The sequence below is a fragment of the Primulina eburnea genome, chromosome 3, assembly GCF_022965805.1.
Source record: "Primulina eburnea isolate SZY01 chromosome 3, ASM2296580v1, whole genome shotgun sequence".
NCBI lineage: Eukaryota > Viridiplantae > Streptophyta > Magnoliopsida > Lamiales > Gesneriaceae > Primulina > Primulina eburnea.
Window position 1 is genome coordinate 25,209,409 of NC_133103.1, and position 15,245 is coordinate 25,224,653.

General features: G+C 38.9%; 1 protein-coding gene across 1 annotated transcript; it reads left to right on the forward strand.

The window, feature by feature from the left end:
• Nucleotides 1-3,525: 3,525 nt before the first annotated feature.
• Nucleotides 3,526-9,841, forward strand: LOC140827454 (serine/threonine-protein kinase PBL27-like). Its single transcript, XM_073190130.1, has 5 exons — nt 3,526-4,161; nt 4,942-5,138; nt 5,341-5,530; nt 8,111-8,502; nt 8,896-9,841. The coding sequence occupies exons 1-5, from the start codon at nt 4,020-4,022 to the stop codon at nt 9,505-9,507; spliced, it is 1,533 nt and encodes a 510-aa protein (XP_073046231.1). The 5' UTR covers nt 3,526-4,019; the 3' UTR covers nt 9,508-9,841.
• The last annotated feature ends 5,404 nt before the right edge of the window (nt 9,842-15,245 follow it).

Below are 15,245 nucleotides of genomic sequence, written 5' to 3' on the forward strand. Positions count from 1 at the left end.
TATGGTCGACGTTGTCGTACTCCCCTGTTCTGGGAAGAAGTCGGAGAACGACAGGTCGAGGGTCCAGAATTGATTCAGCAGGCCATGGACAAAGTTCTTGTGATCAAACAGCGGATTAAGACTGCTCAGGATCGACAAGCAAGTTATGCGAACACCAAGCGCAGACCTCTTCATTTTGATGCAGGCGAGAAAGTGTTTCTCAAGGTATCACCTTTTCGGAGGATTCTGAGATTTGGACTCAAGGGTAAGCTATCTCCGAGATTCATTGGTCCTTTTGAGATCTTAGAATGTGTGGGAGATTTGGCCTACAGATTAGCTTTGCCACCGTATCTGTCTAGTGTTCACAATGTGTTTCATGTGTCCTTGCTGAGACGATACGTAGCGGATGAGTCTCATGTTTTGCATCCAACAGAAGTTCAGCTGAATCCGGATTTGTCTTTTGTGGAAAGACCGGTTTCGATCTTAGACCGGAAGGATAAGGTACTGCGGAATAAGACTATTCCTCTTGTCTTAGTGCAGTGGCAGCGCCGAGGTACTGAAGAAGCTACTTGGGAACTAGAGAGTCGCATGCGGTCAGAGCATCCAGAATTGTTCTAGTTGTAGTATTTTCAGTTATGATTGTAATTTCAGTTGTGCTTTCAGTTGTAATTCATTCTTAAGTTGAATGTATTGTTGTTCAGAATTGTCATTCTTCAGACTCGATTTCGCGGACGAAATCCTTTTTAGAGGGGGAGAATGTAGTATCCCGATGCCTAATTTGAGTTAATTATTGGATTAATTGTATTTCGGTGGGATCGGAAGGACCGAACCGGGTTCGGATCGTCCGAGGTTGGTTCGGATCGTCCGAAGTGGGTTCGGATCGTCCGTTCTGTTCGGAGTCAGACGAGTCATGTCATGTCAGAGTTCGGATCGTCCGATCAGGGTTCGGATCGTCCGAAGACAGGTGGCTGGACACGTGGAAGACATGCAATGTTCGGATCGTCCGAAGTGGATCGGATCGTCCGAAGTGGACCGGATCGGAGCGTCCGAAGTGGATCGGATCGTCCGATCGTTGTCTATAAATAGAAGCGCGAGGCTTCACTTTTCACTCACCAATTCCGAGAGTTCCAGAGCGTTTTAGTCGTTTCTGATGGGTTTCTAGTCTTTTCCCGAGGTTCGGGCACTAGCGGGGAGCTACTGGTTTTGTAGCGGAGCTGTGCTCTAGTTGGGGGCTAGCGGCATCAGTGGGCTGACTACGGACGCAGGTATAGTTCTGGGTTCCCTTTGAGATTTGGGAGTATCTATTAGTCTAGTTAAGGCTTTTAGATGTGGTTTAGTGATATGATATCACTTGGATTGTAGGCTTGATTCTAGGGCTGATTGCTAGGATCTACTGGTTTGAGGTACGAAAGTACTATCCGAGATAGCAGGATTGAGTATGCTTTACTATGTGTTGCATGTTTATATGTTGCATTATTATCTGTCATATGATGCATGGTTTATTATGCGGCATTTGCATAATCATGTTGAGCCTGATTATCTTTGAGATAGCCTGTTGAGAGGGTGCTCAGCCCTCGTTTGTTGTGGATGGTTGGACCCCGTTGGCCGACGGTGGTCAGGTCACCGGTATATCCACAGGTTTATTTTGGTATGGGAGCCACCTCCTGGTGCGACGGCGCAGAGTGCTACATACCTTGACGTCATTTGTCTGAGCAGTATTTCGATATACCCAGATCCTGGTATCCAGTACATTTTGCATACATGCATGTCATAGTCTTGTATACTCATGCTTTCGGTACTGAGCGTTTTATGCTCACGTCCTCGGTTTATCTCTGTTTTGGACACCCTATTCGATGGGGCAGGTCTCAGGTTAGACGGTCCAGGAGGGAGTGGACAGGGAGCTGGCAGAGGTTGACCTGTAGTTGTTGGTATTTGTTCTTGGTATTTAGTTCGATCTGGTTGTTTAAGTATTTTGTACTTACAGATTCGATTGGGTTGTATTACTGTTTTTCCGCTGTTTACCTGATTCAGTTTTAAATGTTAATTTTGCATGCTTAAGTTCTGATTAGTAGGTGATTCTGGAACGGGTCACTACAGGACCAGTGAGCCGGCATGGACTGAGCGAGAGGCTAAAGCCGAGGACCGCCCATGTTTTTAAGATTTTTATGCACGTCTCAAATACTATGATTTTATGTTTTGATTGAAATGTTTAAACAAGTATTTTCTTTAGCAACTTTGATTGTGTTCTCTCTTTTACAAATACTTTTGGTTGAACAGTTCATTATGATCACAATTTGGAAGTTTATTGGTATTTAAGAAATTTTTATTTTTTCCGCAAATTTTAAAATAGCTAAAAGTACGGTACGTTACACACTTGATGGAGTTGGTAGAAAAAATGTTCGGCCAATTTGAAAAGGTGAAAAAAAATAAATTGGCCTCCAGTTTCTTCCTTGTGACGCACCATGTCGTCGCTACACCGACTCCAGACTTAGAAAATTCGGACGTTCCAATCTCAACGAAGAAATGTTGCGATTTCTAGTGCTATCCAAGCAAAGAACAAAGCCTTCGATTGTGGACCTGATTAGATGATAAAAAAAAAGAGCCGTTCGTACGGATTTACAAGAAGGACTATCTCCGCGTAAAAATCTGAATATTTTGGAGTCCAAGCATTAAGAACGCAAACGTATAATTCTAAATGCCTTATGAATGTTTTTAAACACACGACGCCCAAGAAAATTTTTTAAACTTCCGCTGCGTCTTGGGTGCGAGAATACGATGTTCCAACAGTAACATCGTCTCATAACTGTAGAAACACTACAATGAAGTTTTTGGTGTTGACATCAACACAACGCCTTTGAACATGCTCTTATGAGTAGAGTGATGCGTGTTGAATATCGACATGCGTGTCATTTATACACAAACACTAGTGCGATGCGTGTTGAAATATAGAAAGGGTGTCATTTATACACACACGTGTGTATATTGTGAGAAGTACGATGTGTGTTGAAATATTATAAAAGATGTCGTTTATGCACGCATTGTTAAAATATTGAATGACATGTCGTTTACATGCGCGCAAATACATACATACATATATATACATATATATATTTGAAAATTTAGGTTTAAGAGTTTTGTTCCATTCAAATATTTATTTACTAGTAATAGCACAAGAATTTTGATATCTTAAACTTATAGATGACTCGCAAATTCGCTTTTGAACTTGAACACGGGAGAGTAACGATCCATGATTCATAGAATTATTAACGAAATCAAGAATATGAGTGTAATTAAAAGCACGTACTCACGAATCCTATTTCAAACTCATTTTCATTTCAAAATAGAGCCCAAATTCAAAAATGTTAAACTCATTAGAAAACAAGAAAATTTGGTAGAATGACTTCACAAGTGAAATTCTGAAGTGAAGGAACCAAAGAGCTACTAGTGATACAAATAAGAGCTACTAGTGATACAAATAATATCATGGCGTTGCCACTTAAAGCTTGTAAATTCCATCGATGTCCCAAATAGTTTGTCCAACTACACTGCACACGGATTTCATACCGCACAGTTCCCTCGAAAACTCTCCCACATTCACTTAATTTCGCTCTTACAAAATTTAAACTGCCATAAAGATAAAAACAATAATCTTTTTTGACTTTTCATCTCTCACGTTTCTTTATTTCCCAGTTTCCACATATAAAATGCACGCATTTATATAGCAAGATTATAATTTTCTACTAAATTTTGCAATTTTAGTTAGGCTTTCTTAACCTTTCAATTGAAGAATCAAGATTTTCTTGGATTTGATCTGCTTTTGTTTTTAAACTGGTTGTGAGCTGATCTCATATCTTGAGGTGCTGGGGAAGATTGATATGTTGTTTATTTCTTAAAATTATGTTAAAGATAGTGTTTTTATGAGGTGGGTTGCCGTGAATAGCTGAGAAAAATGCAGTTTTTGGTAAATATATGTTAGCATAGTGGATTATATGTAGATTTAGTGAGATATTCTTGAGGTGGGTCTGTTGTTTTGAGCTGATATGGGGTGTCTTCCGTGCTTTGGATCATCAAAAAAAGAAGGAATTGACAATAACAGTGGAGTTAAAGAAGTACCAAAGAAGGAGTCTTTTAAAGATTGTTCAGCAGCTCAGTCCAACAACCATGTGAATAGATTGAGTTCAGGTACATAATTGAGACATTTTCTTTTCTGCCATTTCAAGGGTGTTTTTTCTCCATTTTTCGGGATTGATAAGTGTTTTTGGATGTCCTAAATTAGAGTGTTTTGTCATTTTTGTTTTTCTTGGTGATGCCATAGCTTAGGGTTTCTTTTCACTGGCTTGATCTGTGGTATTTGTGAGTTTTTTCTGTGATTTGGAGATTTGAGAAAATGTTTTTTAATCGTAAAGGAAAAATTGTTTATTGGTTTGGTCTTTCATTTGCGGTAATTTAGTACTTGGTATACTCATTATGCTTTTTCTTTGGTTTTCTGCCGTTTTATCTGTGTGGTTATGTGCTTTAGATAGAGGTCATGGACGTGTTTCTTGATTATGGTTGGACTTTTAATTTGTGCTGAATTTTATTGTACATTGTACATTGAATGCTATTAGGATACTTTTTTCTAAAATAAATATTTTCCCAAATTGTATTTTTTCTAGGTGCACGAAAATTGTTGGCGTGAGTAGTGCAAAATTCCGATTACATATTATCAGTTAGAACTTAGAACCTTCGAGGATGAGGGATGTGTATCTGTTTTGCTATGTTTATTAGTCCGACCGTAGTCAGATTATTTCTAGTAGTCCAACCTAAAAGACTTCAAGTGGGATAACAATTTGTAGAATATTCAAAATGCTACAATTCTTGATTTATTTGTATTGGACACTTTGATGTCACTGATTCCTGATCAAACACGTTTTCTTAAAGTATAGTTTTTCTTATTCTTGTATTTGCCTAATTTTTCCCAAGATAAATCGAAATCGCGGTGCAGCAATGATTCTAAAAGGGAAGCCTCAATTCCCAAAGAACCAACAGCCAATATTGCCGCACAAACATTTACCTTTCGCGAGCTTGCAGTAGCTACGAAAAACTTTAGACCAGAATGCTTGCTTGGTGAAGGTGGCTTTGGACGTGTTTACAAAGGACGCCTGGAAAGCACAGGACAGGTGATTTATTCCTAATTCACTAATTTGACGGACTTCATCGTCACTGCTTTTTGTCTAGCCTGATAGCTTGATTGTGGAAGAAAGTATGGCAATTTTATTTCCTTTTTATCACTTGATATATTAACAAATATAATGGTCTTTGAGCTTTAACTGCACTTTATTTACACTAGTTTGAAATTATGAAAGTGCCTTCTTTTGGTAGGTGGTTGCAGTTAAACAGCTCGATCGGAACGGCCTTCAAGGAAACAGAGAATTTTTAGTGGAGGTTCTCATGCTTAGCCTTTTACACCATCCAAATCTTGTCAACCTGATTGGGTATTGTGCTGATGGAGACCAACGTCTACTTGTGTACGAGTACATGCCATTGGGATCTCTAGAAGACCATTTACACGGTCAGTTCGGCTGCACAGAACAGCCATCTATAATTTCTGCTAACGAATAAATATATATAATCTTTTTGGCAATCCCATAAATCCATCTAAATTTCTTAAAGATCTTGTTTTGCGTAAAAGTAATAAATTAAAAAAGAAATTAATATCATTCTTTATGAATATCTGTTGATCTGGTTATGTTTTAAATACATTACTATTAGGTGTCTTCAGGAAACACTTGCAGAAAAATTGTGTCTTTATTTGTGTGTTTATCACATGTGCGTCCATTCAGTTATTGTATTGTGATGTGTTGCACGCAACCTAGAGGCATTAAACCGAGCATCAAACCAAATCATTACCACTGCACAAAAAGGGTCAGTCAATTAATGTTCTTTTTTTCAACGAGAAGCTCAACTGAAAAAGCTGATAAGTTGTAGAATGTTCACATCCAGTGCAAATGTATGTTTTCTTTTTGTTAGTGTAAAAATAGTTTGAGGTATAAGAGGCATTTTACTGAAATTTTGCACCAAGTGTCATCGTTATTTCATTGTATATTTGGAAACTTAAATGTTATAGTGATCCTGTACCATTTTTTGCCCATTTTTTACGCTCCTAGGCGTTCTAGAACTCCTTTGATTAATTTCCCTGATGCTTTATCTCTCATAACTTTATCAGTTGCGGAGGTAAGGGGGCATTTGGTTGTGCTGCAATTTTACATGTGAAATATGATGTATGCAGTGGTCGTTTAGCACTTTTACCAATATTCGTGGAACATGTGGCGTTAAATCAATCAGACCAAGCTTCTGTTGAGAAAAAGGGATTTTAACATTTGCCACTAATGCCGATGCTCCACCTCTGGACAGTGATTAAGGATTCATTGTTATGCAGTGGTAGTTTAGCACTTTTACCAATATTCGTAGAACATGTGACATTAAATCAATCAGACCAAGCTTCTGTTGAGAAAAGGGGATTTTAACAGTTGCCACTAATGCTGATGCTCCACCTCTGGACTGTGATTAAGGATTCATTGTTATGCAGTGGTAGTTTAGCACTTTTACCAATACTCCTAGAACATGTGGCGTTAAATCAATCAGACCAAGCTTCTGTTGAGAAAAAAAGGGATTTTAACAGTTGCCACTAATGCTGATGCTCCACCTCTGGACTGTGATTAAGGATTCATTGTTATGCAGTGGTAGTTTAGCACTTTTACCAATACTCGTAGAACATGTGGCGTTAAATCAATCAGACCAAGCTTCTGTTGAGAAAAAAAGGGATTTTAACAGTTGCCACTAATGCTGATGCTCCACCTTTGACTATGATTAAGGATTCATTGTTACTTTCAAGCTTTAAGGCTGCAATGGTCAACTAATTAAAAAATAATATCACTGGCATTTCGAGTGCAATAACAGCCTTGCTGCAGCTTTTCATTTACGGGGGTTAGTTCAAGATATCTAATTGGGTTACTGGCAGGGGCAGAGCTAGGTCCTAAGGTCAAGACTTAAGAGGGCCAAAACATAGAATTAACATATTTTGTGCTTTTTGCAGTGTGCTAATATAAACCACTGAGCTATAAGTGGGATGTTTTTAAAAAATGCAAGAAATATTTCCTAATCCAGGGGAGGTAATTGCCGAGCCTGAACCGCACGTGGCTGCCAATGGTCATTGGCAGTCTCTTCTGAATTTTCGCAAATCATCTTTTCTCGTGTGATTTTGGCCTCCTTGATGGTGATGTATCAGCTATTTGTTTAAATCAATTTCAAGTAGTTGTGTGGCTTGCTATGCTAAAGAAAAGCGAATGGTCATTGGTAATCTGTTGGGAATTTTTACAAATAATCTTTTGTCTGATTCTGGCCTCCTTTGATGATGCTGTATCAGTGACTTGTTTAAATCAATTTCAATTAGCTCAATATAGCTTGCTACTTTAACGAAAATAAACTCATTATGCTAAGCTAGATGGTCTAATGGACATTATAGCAACGCCAGTCAACTCTTTAACCTCATAGATATTATATAAGGTGCTGTAGATGGTTTTGTAAGAATTTCACGATTCTATATGAAGCATCATCACACTAAAATTGCTGTACTTGAGTTTGCTTGAGAAAAAATTAGATCTTATTCCATCTTGTAAATAATTAGAACCTGGAAGATGATAGAGGATAGACTCAAGCCTCCAAGAATAAATCAACCATTGTATATTTTGAAGGTTTGAATGGTTTAGGAAGATTGGGTCAATTTGCCCTCTTTTTTCTTAACCATATTCTGATACATGTATAAATGGAGAGGAGGATAGAGTAGATGCACTTGAGATGAAATGCTTGGATGTCAGCATGTCAGTATTGAACTAGATGAATCAGTTCACTGTCTAATCCTCGTGGTACTTGAATTGAGCTCATGTTTCACAAACTCGTAGAAATCATAGTACACAACCTGTGGCCGATCATGTACATGATAACTTTCTTTGCTCAAAGTTTGAGATGATTAAGAAAATTATGTTTTGAAGGGTTCATGGTGTTCAGCTTATCCATTTACTATCCGTTAACAAATGTGGTTGAATGCCTTCTCTCTTTGCGTAGCTCATAATGGTGACATCTCTGTACACAGATCTTCATCCAGATAAAGAACCTTTAGACTGGAATACAAGAATGAAGATTGCTGCTGGTGCGGCGAAAGGGTTGGAATATTTGCATGACAAAGCCAATCCACCAGTCATATACAGAGACTTAAAATCATCAAACATCCTTCTTGACAATGTATATTTCCCCAAATTATCGGATTTTGGACTTGCAAAACTGGGCCCCGTCGGGGATAAAACTCACGTTTCAACTAGAGTGATGGGGACATATGGTTACTGTGCTCCCGAATATGCCATGACTGGGCAACTTACATTAAAATCCGATGTTTATAGTTTTGGAGTCGTTTTTCTGGAGATAATCACGGGCCGAAAGGCTATTGACAACACTAAGGGCGCAGGGGAGCATAATCTTGTTGCATGGGTAAGTGTTTTTTATGTACTTTCAAATTAAGCTTGTATTTTATTCTGCTTTGTCATGCTCCTTGACATAATACATGGCCAATGAATTTTCTCAATGATGGATTGGTTGGTTTTTAAGAACTTATAAATGAGATTGTAGTTATATCATGTTGGTGTTCACAAGAAAAGGTGATGAACTATCGTGGCTGAGTCTGAGGGTGCAAGGGGGGTGGCAGGGGCAGTTGCCTCCTTCAATATTAATTTTTCTATGTAATTATATTACAAAAAAGTATGATCTTGTCCTTCCCTAAATTTTCGAGTTTTCCTCAAAATAAAATATAAATACAAATAAAATCCACTACCCTAAACTTTGCTCGCCATAATGTAGTAAACTTTCTTTTTCTTTAACGTTTAGGCAAGGCCACTCTTCAAAGATCGAAGAAAGTTTCCGAAGATGGCCGATCCTCTGTTGCAAGGTCGATATCCAATTCGTGGACTTTATCAAGCATTGGCAGTTGCAGCTATGTGCTTGCAAGAGCAAGCTGCCACAAGACCTCTAATTGGCGACGTTGTGACTGCTTTAACATATTTAGCATCCCAAACCTATGACCCTAATGCACCTGTCTCACAGAGCAACAGAGTTGGTCCATCTACTCCACGGTACCGGGATGAGCGTAGGCACACAACCGATGGAACCTATAGCTCATACGATCTGAGCCACCAGGGCTCCCCCTCCGCATATAAAAATTCGCCTGACTATCGGAGGAGAGATCCTGTCAGGGCTGGTGCAGACTTACGAAGGATTGAAACTGGAAGTGTGTCCGGCCGGAAATTGGGTTTGGATGACTTGGACCCTCCCGGTTCTCAAAAAGACAGCCCTGACAGTGGTGGCAGAGCAAGAGAAACGCCAAGAAACCGAGACTTGGACAGAGAACGTGCTGTTGCTGAGGCCAAAGTATGGGGTGAGAACTGGAGGGAGAGAAAGCGCGCAAATGCCATGGATAGTTTCGATGGCACGAACGAATGATATGGCTAAGAACCACCGTATGGTTGAGCTGACGGGATAATGTATATTGTTGTGTCATCATGTGCTGGGCTATGAGGTTCAACCTGGAATAAAGAAGACTCTTTCCGAACAACCTTGCATGCCATTTTGAGCAAAAAAATGTTGTTACAGTGCTGAATGGAGTTTGCGATGTAAAAATCTAAGTATTTAGGTGATTTTATGAGATTTCTCGTGTTTTGGAAAAAAGAGGTTAAAATTTGTGCTTATGTTGTATGTGCATGAGGTTGCTCGGTTTGGTTTTGGTGCTATTAATGGAATATCGTTTTGTCGTACATAAGACGCAATTTAAAATTTTTATTTTGATGTTCAAAACATTCTTTGACATCGTATAATTTAAAACATTCATATGGTGTTTATATTTGTTTATCTTTGTCCATTTAACACTAGACATCAAACCGGTATGAAATTAGCAGAGTTGGTCTTTTGTTTAAATCTTTACGAATGGATCTTCTTCTTTCAATCATCAAATAAGGTTACTGAGAACTTGATTCCTTCTATAGATTGTCTAGAGATATAAACAAAATCTGCATCGAGATTGGATCGTCGGAATTTCAAAAATTTGGCGATTGGCAATAGTGCACGGTGGAAGAAGTGGCCGAAAATTTGTCTTCAAATATTTAGGGGTCGGCCGATGAAACTTCCTTTACTTTAACTTAAAATCCTACTAATTTTTTTAAATCATAAAATTCGAAACACTTATTTAAAACAACTCAACCTTTAAAAATCTTAAATGCATAAAAATCCACAAATCATTAACCACCAAAATCATACGTCAACTTTTAAAATAATATAAAACTAAACTTCAAAATAAAGGATAAAATTTTTAAATAAATAATCCTCAAAATCTTTACATAAAAACGTTTAAATCTTAATATAATGCGGAAAACAAAGTCCATCTGAAGTGTACTACCGGACCCGATATACTCAAGCGTCAGCGCCTCCCTTAAAATCAACATCGCCTACGACCATCCAAACCTAGTGAATCTAATGACTCAGGATGTTCTAAACATACGTAACAAATAATACATATAGAGGCACATGCAACTTTAAAATAATTTTTTTTACTAAAATAAGTTGTCGTAAGAACTCGTAATCATATATCATATCATAAATCATTAAATCGTAAAGCTTTTCATTATCATATATCATTTTGAGTGAAGTTTGATATTTGAAAGTGACTAGCTGTAATCATATCATCATGTGGTCGACTGATCAGTTGTCGCGTGTTTTCACTACCGCAAGTATACGGTGTCAAGTTTTAGTACTGTATGAGTACAGATATCGATCCCACGAGGAGTAATTATTCAAATTTGTATATTAATTATCATGATTGACATGGCTCAACTTTATTTAGACAAATCGAATAGTTGGTTTGTAATCAATTCAAATAAAATAGCAATTACTGTAATTCTAGCACGCAATATAGAATTCACTGAAGAAATAAATCTAGAGATATGATTTCGTCTGTCTTCCCCTATGCTGAATCGGCATTAACTAACATGTTATTAAATTGCATCGTATTTATAACCAAGAACTCGCAATGTTTCTACTCCCTCTGTCGAGTGATAAATAGAACTGTATTACCTATTACCGATTTTAATATGTCTATTCAAAATCAAGCAACACGTAATAGATGCAACCAAGATCCTCTTATGGATTCGTCAGAGTTATATGTCTTTTGCTCGTTATAAATATATAACGATGTGATTTCTCTTGTCCTAATTTCAATCCCCTCTTTCGAGTGTTCGATTTTAATTATTTACTTAACCGAATTATAGCCAGTAATCCAAAAGCATTAATCACAAGAAATTACAAATAAACACGACGAATTAATCAGATGAAAAGTTAAAAAGTCAATAACATAGGTTCAACCAAGACTACATCAATCTCTAGAAAATAGAATTAGTTCATACTCGTAATTAAATCACCACAAAACCTGTTTGTAATCATTAAAAACGTAAAAGTAAGAAACCGAATTAAGAACGTGTGGGCGAGAGATGGAAGTGCGTCTCCGGGTCCGGATTCAGCGTCTTCTATCTCCGTTCTTTGCGTCCCGTGCTCCGTACGCGCTCACTTTTTCTCCTTTCCCTCGAGTGGTGTGACGGCTGTGCTAAAATATTTCGGAACCCCTTTTAAAATCAACGCCAAAACCCTTTTATTTCTGAAAATCGCGCCGCACGCATATGCGCGGCACAAATTCGCGCATATGCGTGGGTGCTTCGGGTGCTGATCTTCTTCTTGCGCGCATATGCGCGCCATAAGCGGCGCATATGCGCGTTGCTCTCGGGTTGTCGCCTGTTCTCTCTCGCGCATATGCGCGCCATGAGCGGCGCAGATGCGCGAGACTCACTGTATTGTACGCGCATGTGCGCTGCTTTGGGAGCGCATGTGCGCAAATCTTTCTGCCAGTTACGCGCATGTGCGCTCGAATAAGTCGCGCATATGCGCGGGGCTTACTGCCTTCCAACCTTCGGGGCATTGCTCACACTTCTTCTCCTAGGCGCCATTTTAGCTCGTTTTCAGCACGTGTTGTATCCGCACCTAGATTCCTACAATTAGACCAAAAACAACAAAAGCGCATAATTCCGCCTAAAAAGACTAACAATCTATATGAAATATAGGAATAATTTAAGTGCATAAAATGCACTTATCAAATCCCCCCAAATTTAAACTTTTGCTAGTCCCGAGCAGAAATAAAACGAAAAATAAATAAAACATTAACTAGACTAAACTAAACTAAACGAGCAAGAATTGTGGAATAAAAGAATAACCTCTAGCCTCAGAGATTACAGTTTCCATGATGTTGAATCGAACACATGCCAAATTACTCAAGTTCACGTGCGTGTGTATTCTGCTATTCTCGTTTACCCATTTCAAATGCTAAGATAAGTTCATAGCTGTTCATCTCATAAAATTTTTGGGCTCCTCTACACACATGTAATTAGCAAAATCATTGAAGCACACATTTACCTTCAGAAATCAACAGGACTTATAGGGTAAAATTTGGCTAAACAAAGTGGTATTATGAAGACAACAATTAACCAAATAAAATCCAATATCCTGAGATGCGTACTTGTACACAATCAAATCCTGTGTCTATCGACGGTATTTTTCAAGTGTCCACAGGCTTAACCTTGACAACTCTTCTTCACTAGTATATTGGGTACGTGTGACTCGGTTAATAGGTTTTTTAAGCTTATAACGTTAGGCTATGGCTAATGGCTTCAAATGAAGGTAGGAAGTCAAAAGTGAGAGAAAACAAACAAATTCATTTTTCAACCCGCGTCTCCTGCCTTTTGTTTCACTTCCACTTGCCTTGCCACAACATTTTCATCATTTTGCCCTCCTTTTTACATCACATGTCATACTCTTTTCCTCTTTATTCAACTTCTCCCTTTTTTTTTTTTAAATAAACATTTCTTTCTTTCTTTTCACCTTTTCATGATATTCTTATATGCACACAAGGGATAAGAACTTTTGTAGTGATACACATGTTCGTTTTCTCTCAGTTTTCGGTAGACACTAGTGTATATGCTCAAAAGTTGGTAGTTGACGTAGGAGTTTAGAATTGATACGAATGGGGGCTTTTGTGTGCCTTGGCACACTCCATTCGATTTTCATTAAGCTCAAACATGGGACACTAGGGTGTATATGATGTTATGGGTAGGCTTGAAAGGCTCAAACGTTCCAAAAATCGCCTAAATCATCCCTAAGTCACACAATACCCGTATCTCGCCTCGAAGAGTGCCAAGTCAAGTTCTAGACTACTTTCAATTAACCAATCAACAAACACAGACAGATCATGTTTTCGGGTATTCAAACAGAACAAATCACATCTCATTCTCATTTAGGCTCAAAGGGCTAACAAGTGATAATTTATTCAAGGAAAAACAGGCCCAACATAAATCAAAGACTGCCTGAATCATTTTTGTGTTAGTGAACATGTAACTCAACAACAAGTAATCAACATGCAGGTTTTGGAGTCCACATTCATTTCAAATCACAAACCACATGAACACTCTCTCGACATCGGGTGTATCAACAATCATAGCAATCGTGAATTAATGTGTAAACGGTTAAGTAAAGATAGCATGCATTCAGATTCGTAATCAAGGAGAACATGAATTTCGGGTCAACTCTTATCATTGTTTGGTTATTACCTTAATTCCACAATTCTAAAAAAAAAATTAAAGACTACGAAATAAAAATAAAGACTGAATTAAAATTTTTTTTCCTTTTTTTTTTCAAATTAAATAAACATAAAAAAATAACATCAAAGCAACAAATCAAATAATCAAATCACCCCCCCAAACTTAAAATATGCATTGTCCTCAATGTATAAACAAGAAATAACCGAGACAAGCATACCTCACACGACGAGCGTCAGTGCTCGCCGTCATCATCATCCACGTCCTCATCCATGTGCTGGGGTGGTGGTGGTGGATACTGTGGTGGCCAAGCAGGTGTCTGGGGAAACATGGGATCATCTGGACCTAAAGGTGGGAATCGCTGAGCAAGAACGGACGTGAAGTCCATCATATAACCCATGGCATAGTCCGTGCGGTACTGAAGCGAATCCAGCACCTGGCGCTGCTCAACTAGCAATCTCCTCTGATCCTGCATCTCAATCTCTAATCGCCTCAGTCTGTCTCCCCTGCGCTCTCTGGCTGCTGCCGGTGGTGGTAGTGGTTGAAGCGGTTCCTGTGCCAGGTCCTCGCCATCTGAATCAACGGGAGGCATATAGGGCGCAACGATGGGAGCCTTCGGCTTAAGTACTTGCTCATCAGGTGACCAAGAGACGCCGGCCTGTCTGCAGAGTTCGGTAACAATGTGGGGGCATGGTAGGGCGACCGGGGTTAATCCAGTGCCGGCTCTCATGATCGATCCATATATTATTTTTCCCAAGTTCACAGATTTGCCCATCAAAATAGCAAAGACAAGCGCAACTTTGTCTTTGGTTACATCGTGGTAATGTGAGGATGGGAGAACCCGAGCCAACACGAATGATGTCCACGCACTTGCATTAGGATTCATCTCGGATTTCTTCAGTGAGATTGGACCACTCGCGCTCATTTTCCATACGGCGCCTGCCTGACACACAGTCCGGATTACTTCTGAATAATCAAACCCATCGTCTAAGAATGCACTGTACTCGTCCTCTTCGAGGTTCGACATCTGATATATCGTATTTATCGTCTGAGAATCAAACGATACCAATTTTCCTCGCACAAGTACCTTTGACTCATCATGCCGTATCCGCAGATTGGAATAGAACTCTCTCACGACAGAAATCACAGTGTCCGGAGGTGGTTGAGCAAATTCAACCCACTGTCTTCTTTCCAGTTCATGCTCAATAAAACCACGTAATGTTGGTAAATTAAATCCCCTCTCCGGGATAATCGACCGAGTCATCGAGCTCTCATACACCTGTTGGGCTTCCTCACTCCAAAAACGGTGCGAATCATAACTTGCGGAAGAAGAGGCGCCCTTCTTTGATTTTTTCTTCGGTGCCATTTCAATTCAATAATCACAATATCACAATCAACACCAAACTCAATCCACAATAGGCCAAAATCGAAGACAATCGGACCCCCAAATTTAAACACTGTAATGGCACTACACCAACTATTACAATAAGCAATGCAACATATAACCCAATCACAGAAGATTTATACCAATTCGACACACCAAGCTCACGA